This window comes from Schistocerca serialis, chromosome 1, assembly GCF_023864345.2.
Source record: "Schistocerca serialis cubense isolate TAMUIC-IGC-003099 chromosome 1, iqSchSeri2.2, whole genome shotgun sequence".
Classification (NCBI taxonomy): domain Eukaryota; kingdom Metazoa; phylum Arthropoda; class Insecta; order Orthoptera; family Acrididae; genus Schistocerca; species Schistocerca serialis.
Genome location: NC_064638.1, coordinates 970494844 through 970512328, shown reverse-complemented (window position 1 = coordinate 970512328; position 17485 = coordinate 970494844). Strand labels below are relative to the sequence as shown.

Here is a 17485-nt window from a genome sequence, read left to right as displayed (position 1 = left end):
AGTGCCTGGCAGAGGGTTCATCGAACCAATTTCATACTACTTCTCTACCATTCCACTCTAGAATGGCGCGTGGGGAAAAGGAACACCTAAATCTTTCCATTTGAGCTCTGATTTCTCTTACTTTATTATGATGAACATTTCTCCCTATGTAGGTGGGTGTCAACAAAATATTTTTGCATTCAGAAGAGAAAGTTGGTGATTGAAATTTCGTAAATAGATCTCGCCACAAAGAAGACTGCCTTTGTTTCGGTGATGAACTCGCCTTTCATATCAGTGACACTCTCACCCCTGTTGCACGATAACACGAAACGAGCTGTCCTTCTTTGCACTTTTTCGATGTCCTCCATCAGTCGTACTTGGTAAGGATCCCACACCGCGCAGCAATATTCCAGCAGAGGACGGACAGATGTAACGTAGGCTGTCTCTTTAGTGGGTTTCTTGCATCTCCTAAGTGTTCTGGCAGCAAAGTGCAGTTTTTGTTTCACCTTCCCCACAATACTATCTATGTGGTCTTTCCAATTTAAGTTGCTCGTAATTGTAATTCCTAAGTATTTATTTGAATTGACAACCCTTAGATTTGTGTGATTTATCATATACCCCAAATTTATTGGATTACTTTTAGTACCCATGTGGATGACCTCGCACTTTTCTTTGTTTAGTGCCAATTGCCACTTTCACACCATAGATCATTTTGTAATTGGAATTGATCGTATGATGATTTTACTAGACTTAGCTTTCCTTGTAGCTACACTGTACGCATAGACCATTAACTTTTCCTGTTTGTGTGTTCGTACTAGTTAACAGCGGTGTTGCTATTGGTTGAGAACATCATGTGTCATATGTTCTGAATATGTGCTGTCATTAGCTGATGGGGTCATGTGACATAAGCTATGTTTAGCAGAAAAAAGCACATCGCAATCTCAGTTTCAGTGCTTTGCAACCTTCAGTGTTGTGTGTGGTGAAATTTGTATTTATACTTCTATCATACGGAAATATGCCGTGTACATCTTGCCGCGCATCGAAGATCTTTCCAAACCAAGGGTTATTTTAATTTAAAAAAATTTATTTATGAAATTGTTGCACTTTAGGCTGTTAAAACATTATTTATTGAGACTGCAACTTTGACACATGGTCATTTTCAAGCATTGAGGTATGTTGTAACGCACTTAGTAATATTGTCACATAAAAGAAGGTGTAATTAGATGAATGACGAACACTAACTTCACTTAATGAAGGTTTATTCAGCACTTGCACATACAAGAGCGCAGAGCGAACTGCCTCTGGCCCGAACACATACAGTATATGTACAGTTACAGAACATTCCAGTACAATGATTATTCACATTTCTACGGTCGCAGGTTCGAATCCTGCCTCGGGCATGGATGTGTGTGATGTCTTTAGGTTAGTTAGGTTTAAGTAGTTCTAAGTTCTAGGGGACTGAAGAGCTCAGAAGTTAAGTCCCATAGTGCTCAGAGCCATTTAAACCATTCTTCACATTTGTGGATACTTTTAGAATGTACTCGAACCAAGTATATAAATTAAAATTGTACAGTTCAGGTGAGTTTTGAACTCACGGCCCTCCATGCAACAGTTTAGTATCATCACCACTGCACCACGGTTCTACTCAGCTTCTGCGACATTGCTTCCTCCTTAAGAGAACAGCGTCTCGCTGTTCCGTCGTCCTAGTCTGGGAACAAGTCATCGGTCCTGCATACTCCGACTCCCGATGACTGATTCTTGCCCTGACGGTGATATTCTTAGAACTTCATTTCCTGCTACGCTCTTCGTCACCTTTGCGCTTGTTGCCTGTTGCTGGAGCTTCGAATTTACCGTGGGTTGCAGGATCCTTACAGGGCGTCATTCGAAGGATGTGGACCGTATCTCTGATCTTTCGTTGTCTTGTGTTGTGGTAGAAATCTTCAGCTTCATAAGTAACATCAGACAATTGTCTTACAATGCTATAAGGTCCAAAGTAACGCCTGAGGACCTTATCAGAGAGACCAACCTTCCAAAAAGGAGTGAAAATCCAGACGAGGTCACCAGGCTGGTAGACAGCAAAGCGGTGGCTCGCATCATACCTTCGGCGATTGTTTTCTTAAGCCTGCAGTGTGCAGTCGAGCTAACTGCTGAGCTTCCTCAGCTCTGGTTAACACATGGCTGATGTAATAGTCGTCCACGTCATCAGGGTGTAACGGAAACACAGTGTCCATTCTCGTAGTCACTTCTCACCCTTGCACCAGGAAAAATGATGTAAATCCTGTGGTGTCTTGTTTAGCAGTGTTGCAGGCAAATGTCACGAAAGGTAGCACCTCATCCCAGTTGCTCTGCTCAACATTGATGAACATTGATAGCATGTCGGCCAAGGTCTTATTAAGGCGTCCAATAAGCCCTTTAGTTTGCAGATGGTAGGCAGTCGTCAAGTGATGAGTAATGTTGCACTGATGGGTTATCTCTGTCACAAGATTCGATTGCAAAACGTAATTAACGACCTTGGGGCACCGTGTTTTAATATAATGTCTTCCACAGTGAATTAGGCTACCTCAGATGCTTGGGCTGTTTTCATGGCTTTTGTAATAATGTAGCGTGTCAGATAATCAGGTTTCTTGCCACGTAAACGGCAGCTTTGTTGTGGCCTGATGGGAGCCACTGTGTCGTTGATAATGGGCGCTATCACTGGGTCCAGTACCCAGCACCTCCACCAGAATAATGTCACATAGAAGAAGGTGTAATTAGATGAATGACGGACATTATCTTCACTTAACGAAGGTTTATTCAGCACTTGCACATATAAGAGCACGGAGCAAACTGCCTCCAGTCAGAACTATACAGCTACAGAACATTCCAGTACAGTGATTCTTCACATTTGTAGATACTTCTAGAATGTACTCAAACCAAATATAGAAATTAAAATTATACAGTCCAGGTGAGTTTTGAACTCATGACCCTCCATGCAACAGTTTAATATCACCACCACTACACCACAGTGCTACTCAGCTTCTTCTGCAACAAAATAAAGCTGTGACATGCTGTGTAAGAGCAGTTGCAATAGTGGTGTGAATTTATCTGTTGTTTCATATACCATTCACGTTAGAAACCTGGTGAAATGGTGATATAAACACATACGTTCAAATTTTGTGCAACTAAAGTGTTTATATCAAATATGTAATAACGTAAAGTGGAATGGTTTCATTTACAAATTTCACAAAGGTTGCAGACTGAGTCATCGTCAAACTTCTGCATTGTTCCCCCCCCCCCCCCCTTTTTTTTTTTTTTTTTGTTTCATTTCGTAAAGTTCTGGGAAGTCCTGTGCCAATGTATAAAACCTTTACCATTCAAAGGATTGATAAGTTTTACAGCTTCAAGGGAAAGTATATTGTAAATAGTCTTCACGGGTTTGCCGCCGGATCACGTTGTGCAAATTCCACAATATTTCCTTGGAACAACTGTACGATATCTTCAGGTGGTTCAACCTCGCTCGTGGCTAGGTACGGCTGATGATATCTGCACACTGACACCATGTTTTTAGAACACATGCGTGAAAAATGCGCAGCCACGGAAGTCGTGTGTGCGCAGTGGTTTGCCACATTCAAACTCCCTCTACCAAAAATTGCAGAGCGGCTCTCCTGCACATGCGTTGTACACCGCGTTTGTCAGCAGTTCAGCTAGACGTTACTCACCAACGGGCGTACTAGGCCAGTGTTATGGCGGGCCTGTTATCGAAGAATCTTGATTTTCGCATTGTGATTTAATAGCAGTCAATGCAGGGTTCCAGGCTGTGCTCAGTTGAAATCCCATATCCTTGTTGATGAGATTATCAGCTGTACAGATATGTATTGTTTCCTTAATAACGCAGTCCCAGAAAGATGATGCCGGGGATAAAACTTGCATCTTTTCATAAATCATACAATGTCCTGTATTCAGGCAGTGTTCCGCAATTGCCGACTTTTCTGGTTGACAAAGGCGTGTATGACGCTGTTGTTCATCGCAGCGTTCTGTACTCTGTGGCATGTCTGGCCTATAAACGCTGCTCCACAATGACAAGGAATCTTGTACACACCACATTTCCTCAGTCCAAGGTCATCCTTAACCAAACCCAAAAGGTTTCTCAGTTTTGCAGATGGTTGAAAAACACACTTAATTCCATATCTTCTGAGGACTCTTCAGATTCTTGACGACGTGGCACCAAAATATGGCAAAAAGGCCAAAGTGGTGGGTGTCTTCATATCTTCATTCTGCCCCATAGATTGAATTCGCCTGGGCCTGAATGCATTACGTATCTGTCTCTCAGAATAGCCGTTTTGTCGGAACACTGTCTTCAGATGTTGTATTTCACTTGACAGGCTCTCAGGGTCAGATACCAATCAAGAATTGGATGAGTCTTTGGAAGATATAGAATTAAGTGTGTTTTGTTTTTCAACCATCTGCAAAACTGAGAAACCTGTTGGGTTTGGTTAAGGATGACATTGGACTGAGGAAATGTGGTGTGTACAAGATTCCTTGTCATTTTGGAGCAGCATATATAGGCCAGACATGCCACACAGTACAAGAACACTGCAATGAACATCAGTGTCATACAGGCCTTCGTCAACCAGAAAAGTCGACAGTTGCGGAACACTGCCTGAATACAGGTCATTGTATGATTTATGAAAAGACTGAAGTTTTATCCCCAGCATCATCTTTCTGAGACTGTGTCATTAAGAATGCAATACATATCCGTACAGCTGATAATCTCTTCAACAAGGATACGGGATTTCAGCTGAGCACAGCCTGGAACCCTGCATTGACTGCTATTAAATCACGACGCGAAAATCAAGATGCTTCGATAACAGGCCCGTCATGACACTGGCCTAGTACGGCCGTTGGTGAGTGGCATCTGTCCGCACTGTTGACAAACACAGCATGGGAGAGCTGTTCTGCGATTTTCGACAGACAGAGTATGAATATGGCAAATCACTGCACATGCGCGATTTCTGCAGCTGCACGTTCTTCTCGCGCTTGTTCAAAAAACGGGGTGTTGGTGTGCGGATACCATCAGTCGTACCTAGTCACGAGCAAGGTTGAACCACCTGAAGATGTCGTACAGTTGCTCTGAGGAAATATTGTGGAATTCGCACAATGTGATCCAGCGCAAACCCGTGAAGACTATTTACAACACATCCGCCGGGAAAGCTTGAAGAGTCACATCTGGAAAGTATATTGTCATTTAACATGAAAAAAATATTGTTTTACATGGGGTATAGTGTGTTTTTCACCTGGGAAAAAGTGTGTTTTTAGATGGGAAATCTGAGAAAATCAGAGATATTTTTTTTGGCCATGTACACCCTGGCAAAAGAATAGATTGCAACTCATTGTAAAGATAACATGTTGAGGTGCAGACAGGCACAACGTAAAGAATATTACATACTGAGCTTACAGCCAAAGCCTTCTTCAGAAAAGAAAACATTCAAACAAGTAAGCACATCTCATGCACACATGACCACTATCTCTGACCGGAAGATATTCCAGCCTGGTATTTTAATGCTATTATTTATTGAAAAGACATTCATTGCTAAAAGTCGCATCAGCTACAAATGGTAAGAGGATTGAGGGGAGACTCTATGGCCAGCTGAATTACATGTAAATTTTTGTATTAAGTGTAACTAAAAATAATTATAGAATCTGGTAGAATGGTTCAATATTTTTTAAAAATTAAGTACACAGTAGGCATGAAGTACATGCTCAGACCAATCCACTGACATTGCCAAGGTTAACATATTCTATCAAGAGAGCAACCAAAATGTTTGTGTTTCACTTTGTTTTTTACAGTAATGTGGAATTTTGAAGACACACAGAACTAAGTATGTTGATGACTCTTGCTTAATTAATTAATAGAATCAATTAATGTTTCTTTGGTTATAAGTGTTGTATTACTACAAGTCATTGTTTTACATTTGGTTTTAATGTGTGTTACCAGTTAGGATGTATCAAGAAAGTCTTAGTGAATTGTTCTCTGTTCTGATTATTACAGGAAAGGAGAGCTTGCAGATGTGAGAGAAAGAGGAAAATCAAACATAGTCATGATGATGCCTGATGAATGCAGGTGATTATTTGTTTCAATAGACATTTCAAGTATATTGTTTCTGCTCTTAAGATTTGTAACATTTTGAAACTACCCTATGTCTCCCTGTTTCTCTACTGGATGTCACCCTCTACTTTCTTCTTTCTTCATCCTCATCCTAGCTGACCACATACAAAAGCAAAGGGTCCTTTCCTATGAACAGTCTGCAAATGAATTACCTGTATCTTCAGATGTCTGCCTTGCATATTGTTCAGATTGTCATTAATTCTTCAAAAGATAGAGTGAATAATAGTATAATTGGCTATAAATGTGTGTAAATTCCAATTGAGATCAACTTCAGTTGCTAAGAGACATAACACACTTGCACACTAGTTGCACTGAGTATTAGATTTTGGTTGTATTTTTGCGCTAACATGTAACCCCATGGTTTCGTCTTTGCCTTGCTTTTGTCAGGAAGATACAAAATGTAATTTTTACATTCACTAAAAGCTATTGAGTGTGTAACACCTAGACATCAAATAAATATAATATTTAATATTAATTTATTTTGAACTCCAACAAAAATTCCAAAACACTAATTACACAGGCCAATGATGGAAAAAAAACTTTTTTGCTGAAAATACCTTATTCTTATGGTTTTTAGGGTGGGAAATAATTTAAAAGGAGGTCTAATGAATGTAGATGACGTTGGTAGCAATGCTGAAAAAAATTTGCTGGCAAAGAAAGGCTGATTCTATTTTTGTGTTAACAGATGGTGGTCTCTTTACAGTCAACCGAACCTCACTTTCCCGTTTCCTGTACATGTGCTCAGTACAATGTCTAATCGTGGTTGTAAAAACTCTGCTGACAGTTTTTGTTATATTTGTGGTGAATTTGTGATCAAAAAACGCCAAAGAAACATTACAGACTTTGTGAAAAATGTTTATCTATCCTATTTTGGATCTAAACTTGGTGATCAGCGTAAATCTTGGACGCCGCATAAGGTATGTTAAGTGTGTGTTGAAGATCTGGTCCAAAAAGGAGAAAAAAGCCTTTAGATTTGCTGTTCCTATGATATGGAGGGAGCCAAGAAATCGTTCCGATGATTGCTTCTTTTGCAGTATTCATACTACTGGTCATAATTCGAAAAACAAGAAGGTAATAAGCTACCCTAACCTTCCGTCTGCCATCTGACCAGTAGGGCATGGTGTAGATTTGCCGGTTCCGGAACCACCAGATGATTTAAATTCTATTCCAACAGAAGTATTTTCTGATGTACAGTCTGATTTAGATGAACCAGATGGTGATGAATTCCATTGTAATACAGGTAGTCTAGAGCCCAAATTGTTTACTCAGACCGAGCTTAACGATTTGGTTAGGGATCTGGGTGTAATGAAAGAAAAATCTGAATTGCTTGGCTGTAGATTAAAAGAATAGAACCTATTGGCAGTTGGAACCATCATATACATGTATAGAAAGAGAGAGCAGCAATTTTCCAAGTTTTTTCAACAAGAAGGTGATTCAGTAAACTGCTCAGACATTCCAAGCCTGATGAATGAGCTTGATATTGAATACAAAAAGGAAGACTGGAGGCTATTTATTGATTCATCCAAAACTAGTTTAAAGGCTGTTTTATTACACAATGGTAACATATATGCATTGGACATTCTGTACATATGAAAGAAAGCCATGAAAACCTAGAAATTGTGCTAAGTAAAATAGGCTATTCTGCTCATGGTTGGATGATATGTGGCAATCTAAAAGTAACATGAATGCTCTTTGGTCAGCAAGGTGGCTTTGCCAAATTTCCATGTTTCCTGTGTGAATGGGACAGTAGGGCTAGGAATCAACATTGGTGCAGAAAGGACTGGCCTGTGAGGGAGTCATTAAAATGTGGTGAGAAGAATATTCTATGCAAAAACCTTGTAGATCCAAAAAAAAGTACTCCTACTACCTCTACATATAAAGTTAGGCCTAATGAAACAGTTTGTAAAGGCTTTGCCTAAAGATGGAATATGTTTTAAGTATCTCTGCCAAAAGTTTCCACACGTTTCAGAAGCTAAACTAAAAGAAGCCGTCTTTGTCAGACCTGACATCAGAAAATTGATGTTTGATGTTAACTTTGAATCGACAATGACCTTAAATGAGAATGAAGCATGGGTATCATTCAAGCAAGTCGTTACGAAGTTCTTAGGACATGAAAAAGACCCAGAATACGTTTCAATTATAGCTACAATGTTAAAGAAGTTTAAAACTTTAGGATGTTTAATGAGCCAGAAAGTTCACTTTTTGAACAGTCACCTTGATTACTTCCCGGACAATGTGGGAGAGATCAGTGAGGAGCAAGGAGAGCATTTTCACCAGGACATTAAAGTGATGGAAAAATGTTACCAAGACCGCTGGAACACCAACATGTTGGGGGCTACTGTTGGTCACTTCACTGAGAAGTTCAGCAAGCAAATCATCGTAGAAAAAGTGTCACAAGAAGCTTCAAAGAAAAAAGAGAAAGAAAATATAAACCAATTCCAGCTGACAAGTGAAACCTCTATTAACACATGTTATTGTTTTAAGTAACTTACTGTAAATACAAACCATGCTTATGTTGTAACAAAGCATTTCATTAATTTCCCCATTTACCATATAGCATAGGATTTTTATACTATATAATAAAAAGCATATTGCTCGAAAACTATAGGTGGTACAAGAAAACTAAGGCTAGATTTGGATTTAGCACATAAAAATCTATAAAGGTCAGCTATCAAAGTAAAAAAAGTTTTTCAAATAAAATTTTTCGTTGGTCTGTGTTATTCATTTGTTGAGGTTATGCTATCACCTGTTGAGCAACTGGGGTTACCTTTTTTTTCAGTTTAAAATAATTTATTTGGTTCAGTAATTTGTGAAAAGTTCCATTGGCAGTGTCTGTTTACTGTGGACACCCACATCTGTACTTCTGGTAATTTATCTGGTCACTTTGTGTTTTTAGTGAATAACAATGATATTTCCTCATGTTTCTTACCGTTGGAGACTATGAATTCCAGTTCTGATGAAGGCTATCAGACTTCAGATGAAATTAAAGATTTACCTCTTGTCTTGTCATGTCATCTGTTTCTTCCAGGACTTCAGAATTTAACTCAGTTTGTGATTCACCATATTTATTACTGTTAAATTAAACAAATTGTGGCAATCATCTGGTTTGTTTTAAGTGCTAAAGTTGCTTTTCGCTGTAATAATACATCACCTAGCACAGGTACACTGTGTGATCAAAAGTATCCGGACACCCTCAAAAACATACATTTTTCGTATTAGGTGCATTGTGCCGCCAACTACTGCCAGGTACTCCATATCAGTGACCTCAGTAGTCATTAGACATCGCGAGAAACCAGAATGGGGCGCTCCGCAGAACTCAGACTTCGAACGTGGTCAGGTGATGGGTATCACTTGTGTCGGACGTCTGTACATGAAACTTGCACACTCCTAAACATCCCTAGGTCCACTGTTTCCGATGTGATAGTGAAGTGGAAACATGAAGGGACACATACAGCACAAAAAAATGGTTCAAATGGCTCTGAGCACTATGGGACTTAACATCTGTGGTCATCAGTCCCCTAGAACTTAGAACTACTTAAACCTAACTAACCTAAGGACATCACACACATCCATGCCCGAGGCAGAATTCGAACCTGCGACCGTAGCGGTCACGCTACAGCACAAAAGCATGTCTGTTGACTGACAGACAGCTGACAGTTCAAGAGGACCATAGTGTGTAACAGCAGACATCTATCCAGACCATCACACAGGAATTCCAAACTGCATCAGGATCCACTGCAAGTACGATGACAGTTAGGTGGGAGGTGAGAAAATGAAAACTTGGATTTCATGATTGAGCGGCTGCTTATAAGCCACACATCATGCTGGTAAATGCCAAACGATGCCTCGCTTGGTGTAAGGAGATTGGACAATTGAACAGTGGAGAAACTTTGTGTGGAGTGACGAATCACAGTACACCATATGGCGATCCGATGCCAGGGTGTGGGTATGGCGAATCGCCCGGTGAACATCATCTGCCAGAGTGTGTAGTGCCAACAGTAAAATTTGGAGGTGGTGGTGTTATGGCCTGGTTGTGTTTTTCATGGAGGGGCCTTACACCCCTTATTGTTTGCATGGCACTGTCACAGCACACCACCTTCGTGCTTCCCACTGTTGAAGACCAATTCGGGGATGGCGATTGCATCTTTCAACACGATTGAGCACCTGTTCATAATGCACAGTCTGGGGCGGAGTGGTTACACGACAATAACATTCCTGTAATGGACTGGCCTGCACAGAGTCCTGGCCTGAATCCTGTAGAACACCTTTGGGATGTTTTGGAATGCTGACTTTGTGCCAGGCCTCACCGACTGACATCAATACCTCTACTCAGTGCAGCACTCCGTGAAGAATGGGCTGCCATTCCCCAAGAAACCTCCCAGCAACTGATTGATGGAGGCCTGCAAGAGTGGAAGCTGTCATCAAGGCTAAGGAGGTGGCAACACCATACTGAATTCCAACATTACCGATGAGGGCACCTCGAACTTGTAAGTCATTTTTTTCAGCCAAGTGTCCGGGTACTTTTGATCACATAGTCCACCTGGTTCAGCAACCAGAGTGCAAAAGAGAGAGAGAGAGAGAGAGAGAGAGAGAGCGCTAAGTGGGAAATTCTTCAGCATATAATGTTATCGCAGCTGAAGACTGCTCAACTCACTTCTTTGCTTGGGGACATTGCAGTGCCTCCACCACTAATGAGGAAAAAATTTCTTTCTGGTGAGCTGGCAGTTCTTCATTACTTCTGAGGATCTGAAAGGGACTAGTGTGGCAGGTCCCAGGAATTCTTATTCCCCTACTCCACTGCTTGGTCCTGGGAAATCAGCATGAAAATGGTATCAACTGTACAGTTCATAGACATATCATCATGGTACAGTGTCAGCAGATTGTGACTGAGTAGAGCAGTGATGGCACAGCTCACAGTGTTGACAGTATTGGCATATTAGCTGGCGTAGAAAGGGAAAACAAGCTCTAGTACCATATGGTCATCATCGGCAACAGCTTGATTAGATCATGAAATATAATGCACTAGTGTATGAATAATCCACCAATAGACTTACAGTACTTGCCTGTAGTGTAAAGAGTTAGTGATTCATGTGGTTATGCAAGCCTTGTTTTTCTGTCTTCTGCCATACATAATACAACGTACATCTGGCAGTAAGCATATAAATTCGTAATTTCTATTATATAACAAATTTTTGATTAATTGTTGTATATACAGGTATGTATAAGTTCATGTCATATGTTTTATTCATGGGGTTGCTAATGCATTGGCATTCTTGTGTGATTTGGTTGGTCACTCACTTTGTTTATGTTGTAATTCCAGAGGCAGTCCTCTTTGTACTCTAAAATGTTGTGCACAAGGCAATGCCCACTTGTCATTCATAAGGCGTTTCCCCTCTTGATGTTAATGTTGCGTCATTGTCACTAATTAACTAGTACTGCCCCAGAATTCTCTTTAAGTCGTAACTAAAATATTTATTGACCAATAGACAAAGTGTTACCTAAACAGCACCTGACTAATCTAAACACTTCATACACATAACTTTGCATGATAGTAAAGTATCATTATACATCCTGTACACACATGTATTGTCACAGGAGCCTAGCGAATTCAAGATATCACACATTAATTAGTAAGCATTCACTCAGGGATCAGTGTAAAAAATATTCGCAAATCTCATGGATTCAACAATTATATTATGCCTTTACCACAAAATTCAGTTGCGAATAGCTTCAGTGTATCCATTTAATTATAAATTAATGTTTGATAAGAATACTGTAAGTCAGTCTCTTCTAAACCACTAATCTTTCTGAGAAAATACACAAGGAGAAGGAAAGGAAACAAATCATTTGAGAAGTTTAAGTTTCTGTACACTCTTTTATGCATAGTACTGTAATCACATTTGATCATTCTAATCTCTACGGGGCAGTTCTGTACCTTTGTGCATTTCCCATGACAGTAGTTCATGTATCTCTTAAATAATACAGAGAGTTTCCATTGATATAAGACTAATCGTAAAACTTCTTAAAATCCAGTTTTTACACAATTCATGACATGTCCAAGTAAGTCTCCAGTTTCTTTCAGTCTGACACAGGTTGTAGTTAGTGTCGTGTGATGCAGTAAATGATGATTGATTCCATCAGTTGACACATATGTTGGTCGAAATCAATAACTTAACTTCCCTTGAAGCCAGTATTGGCAGATGCATGGAACATATTGCAAACTGATTTTTGCCCTGCCTAATATGTGATTTAGATGTGTTCTCTGTCGTCATGGTCACTGAGCCTATGAAACGTGAAAAGTGTAGTTGTTTGTTTATGAAAGTGTCGAAATTATCAATTTTACTTTTGTGGAGCTGTGGCCTGCAAACAAAGAAAGCTAGCAATTCAGAAAAAACTGTTGATCATCCACAATCTTGATAACAGTTGTAACCAAAACCTTCCAGACATGGTGATGAAATAAGATTTTATTTAGCCCCATTTACTTGTGCAGCAGACCCAAAAATAAGACAGTATTCTTAATTGCTGAAGCTAATGATTCCTGTAAATAGAAAAGGAAGAACATTCATGTGTTGACATTCAGTGATGTGGGAAATAGTCTTTCAAACTGTTTCCAAGGACAGAGAAGTGGCAGAATTCCTATAATCTATTCATCATAAGAATAAACCTGATGTAAACAAACACAAATGTGATGATTGGTAAGAAGCCATAGCACACTTACACTGGTGGTGGTACGTCCTGCTTATGTGTTAGGTATCTTATTAATAAGTTATGTTAAATGAAACTTTAAGATATTCAAATGTACTAACAGCAATCAACATTTTTCTTAATCACGCTTTAGCTACGTAGCTTTTATTTCAAAAATCGTGTACAGTCACAGCCTCTGCAGCGTTGTGCTCTGATTGTCACGCTGTTAATGTGCGATATGAAAATGGCTGAGGCTGCTTTCTGTTCTGTAGGGAAACACGCATGGAACATGGTTAAAAAGTACCGAGAAATTTACTGTTCTTAATGTTTTTCATAAATTTATGGAAATTATCAGCTTTGAAGTTTTCCCAGCATTGTGTACATTGCAGTTGACAACCAAAGTCACATTGAACATGTAGTGCAGTCGGTAGGATAATGGAATGTGAAACATATGTGGTTATTTGTGCGTTGGTTCAAATCTCCCTAACATCGTCCCCCCCCCCCCCCCCCTCCCCCGTTCAATTTTAAATATCTACATCTTGTAATTATAAAACTCATAATCATTTTTTTATGAAAAATGCATGTCTTCTTGTTTCTATCTACATATTGGATTCAAAATTCCTGTTTCCATCTCAAATACAAATTCTTAATTATCGATGTTTTATGAAAGACTGTTCATAAAAGTTGTTTAAATTAAGAAAACCTAACAATTTAATTTTTAAGCCAAAAACAAAAAACCAAATTCCCTTTATTTGGACTATATCCATCGTTTTATACCACAGAGGTAGATAAATATTGCAAAATCATGAAAAACAATCATTTTCACAGCATTGAGCACATCATGCAAATGCTGCATTTTTACATTTGCTACTGTACCCTTACAATATGAACCCAACAGAACTGATCTGGATCCAAGCTGCGGGATTTGTCCCGAGAAGCAACAAGACTGTTAAGCTGCCTGATGTACTGGAACTAACACACGCAGCTTTTTCACACATCACTGCCGAACGCTGGTGGAATATAGAACGGCTTATCATAAAAGAACAAAAGAAAATGGTGTGCCTGGTTGGCTTTGTAGAATCTGTTGTTTATAGGCTCATTATCAACGTAACAGGTGACACTTCCAGAAATGAAATTTATTTCTCGGATTCGGATAAGAAAGGAGCTAAGACATTACCAGACGACTGACTGTAAGTAATACCTTCAGTGGCTTCAATATTTAACTATATGCTGAAGTCCTTCAAAACTCTCTTTCGTTACACACAGATTATGCAGAAAAATTACCTGTGGTTAACTCAGGAATTTTCATCTTTTTTGTTTTTTATTACGATAGTACGTTAACTAAAAACAATAATGTGTTGCGGTTTTCGTATAGTTGTGTAAGGAGCGTATTGTGGGAGATTTGCAGTATTATTTCATTGTGCTTAAAAATTAAATGACATTTGAAGCTGTATTGTTCCTCTGCTCATTTCTTTACGTGTGAACTGCAGCTGGCCACGTCACTGCAGTCTAGCTGTACCAGCTGACCAGCCAGTGCTGTCCAAGTTAAATGCGCCAGTAAAGCTGTTGTCCCACATTATCGCTAAGTCGATGTGCGTGTAATGCAGGGCACAAAATGGACCCTTATAATCGTACTTGACAGTACTCCAGACAGCTTGGCTGCAGTCCCACGTGAAATGGAAATCCAATGAGGTTCCAGCAAACACGGAAGAATACATAGTGCAATGTTTACATCAGATTTATTCTTATGATGAATGGATTATATAAGCAGAAAGGTACTGCAAGAGAAGCCTCATAAAATCCCTTTAAAAAGTGGCATTCAGAATTTCAGTGCAACAAATAGCTGGTTGTGTATTTTTTAAAAAATATCGTAATCTATTATTTGAAAGTGTAAGCCGAGAAAGTGAACCTGCAGTCATAGGAAGTTTAAACTGTCAGAAGGGCTTTACATTGCCACGATTGATACAGGGTTATGAGCTCAGAGCCCTTTTCAGTGCTGATGAAACTGGTATATTTTATAGTTTACTTCCTACAAGATCATATTCTGTTAAGGGAGAAGATTGCCATGTAGGTAAAAAAAAAAGGGATGACAATGCTATTGTGTGTAAACAGTGATGGAAGTGAGAAATTTTAAATTCCTAGGTGTTTGAGAAACATAAGGACACTTCTCTGTACTTAAGACTACAACAGCAGAGCCAGGATAATGTCACAAATATCCACTAGATTTTTCAGTTGTTTAGATTTGAAGATGGGTTCAGCATGAAGGAAAATTGTATTTAGTATTGACTGATGCCGTATAAGTCCCAAGGAAACATAATTTCTGTGGAATGTGAATGCTGAGTTCCATTCTCCAATCTGCACAAGTCATCTGTAGCCTCTGGATCTATCATAATACACGCATTTACAGCCAAATACAGAGTAGCTGCAGTGGAAGTGAGTTTCATTCCTTGAGAAGAATGAAGTGTTGAGGCTCGGCACTTTACAGGCCATTCATATGTTGCTGCCTGGAATTGTATAAAATAACAGACTGTGTTAAATTGTTTCGCAAAGGCTGGCTGTGGTGCATCACTTGTTGAAGACGACAGTGTTGCAGAGCAATGGAATAAGATCACTGGTATTTCTGAAAACTTGACATTTCAGGTCTTTGTTTGTTGTGATGATGACATCCACACTCAAGAATGATGCAAGTGAAATGTGTAAAATGCTTGTGAAGGAACACTGAAGTAGGAGCTGATGGTGATAATGAAGAAGAAGAAGAAGAAGAAGAAGAAGAAGAAGAAAGGAATGTGGTTGCACCAAGTTTTGCCAGTACTGTATAACGAATTGATACCATAAGGAAAACCGGCTGAAGTGATGAACTTTGTCAAATGGCTTGTTCAAATGTGGCCTCTGGTTTGCATTAAATGCTGTTGGTGTGTTTCTGTGTCCCATTCTGCTGTCTCTCTCATTACTGCAATCGAGTTACTTCGATATCTCAGTGAATAAAAAGTTTATAAGTATTTATCATACAACATAAGTGCTTGTTTGCATGCTGTTATTTAAAAAAAAAAAAAAAAAAAAAAAAAAACCTTGTTTCGATGTCTTGAAGCTTTTATGAAATGTGACAATATTTATGCCCACATGATGCCTGAACGCAAGGATGGAATTGAGCATGCTGTGCATGATCGTCTGCCAGATGTAAAAGCCAATATTTCAGGAGTGAAATGAGACATCACTCTGCTCTCAATATTGAATGAAATTTTGATATCTTATCTACATGTTGTACACAGCAATGCGTGAGCTAAAATCAACCATTTGCACAGTCTACATAATGCATTTTTACCTCTGCAAACTCTTTGAAATTTGAATTTAATGCAGCACAGTAACTACAACGAGTAATGAAGAGAAATTCAGTCCTTTATTGAATACAGATGTGACATTGAAATCAAATTTTTTCGTTGTGTGATTGTCTTAAAAATGGATGATAAGTATTTCATAGCGGCCGGAACATTGTTTCTCAGCACAGCTAACAGCATTAGGCAAGCAGTATTGCGACAACAAAGCTGTGCTCAGCACGGAATGCAAACAGGACATCTGTAGCAGTCAAGGAGTTACGGAAAACATTTGGGTCCCCAGAGATTAGTTAAAAAGGGGTTTTACTGTAGTCCTTTCTCCTTTCGTAGGTAGCACAACAGCTATACACTAGGATTCAGAAGTTTTGTGGTGATATGTGGTCCTGTGCATAAATACTTCCTTTTTTAATTCAGCAGTGATGCTTTGGTAAGATTATGTATTAAAACTTTGTTCCTACCTGAAAATGCCTGAATCGTGTGGTGCGCTTGTCAGAAACCTTCTTCCGTTGGTCAGCCTTGGCATGGAGGTTAATTAATGTTTGTCTGATTTTGTCCTCATTTGATACTTCTGTTTAACTTTGATTGGGTCTGACCACTTTGTGCGTGGTTTGTTCCTGTGTAAGTTCCTGCAGCACGTAAGTGCCCAATATTCGTTTCAAATGATTCACAATTTATTCAAAAGTGTGTAACTTATCTATCCATAACCTGTGGCATTTCTGACAATATATTTGAATAGAATGGTTCAACTCACTGAAAACACATGCATCAGGATTCACTTTCGATGCAATTTTGAAATCAGTAGCTGTCAGATATCATTTGATTCTAGAAACCATTTTCCATGTGTTGCTGGTGAATTGTATCCCATTGTGTGACAGTACAGCCTGAGGTTTGCCCACAGTGATCTAGTGGTTATTCCACATGTATCTAATAATCAGTATGCCGACAGCATTTCTTCAGTTCGTACGGCTTCACATATATTTTGAAAAGTATTGAAGATTGCAACTACATGCTTTGTACCTCTTATTGCTCAATGTGTAGGTCCACAGGTAATTAGCCTACATCTACATCTACATGGTTACTCTGCAATTCACACTTAAGTGCCTGGCAGAGGGTTCATCGAACCATTTTCATACTACTTCTCTACCATCCCACTCTCGAATGGCACATGGGAAAAAGGAACAACTAAATCTTTCCGTTCAAGCTCTGATTGCTCTTATTTTATTATAATGATCATTTGTCCCTACATAGGTGGGTGTCAACAAAATATTTACATATTCGGAAGAGAAAGTTGGTGATTGAAATTTCGTAAATAGATCTCGCCGCAAAGAAGACCGCCTTTGTTTCA

General features: G+C 39.2%; 1 protein-coding gene across 1 annotated transcript in view; it reads left to right on the top strand.

Moving 5' to 3' along the window:
- The window catches only part of LOC126412913 (DNA-directed RNA polymerase I subunit RPA1), a 298986-nt gene that overhangs the window by 46780 nt on the left and 234721 nt on the right, over positions 1 to 17485 (top strand). Inside the window, exon 6 of the mRNA XM_050082804.1 lies at positions 6008 to 6079. Within this exon, the coding sequence (XP_049938761.1) occupies positions 6008 to 6079 (72 nt within the window). The remainder of the gene's footprint in view (positions 1 to 6007; positions 6080 to 17485) is intronic.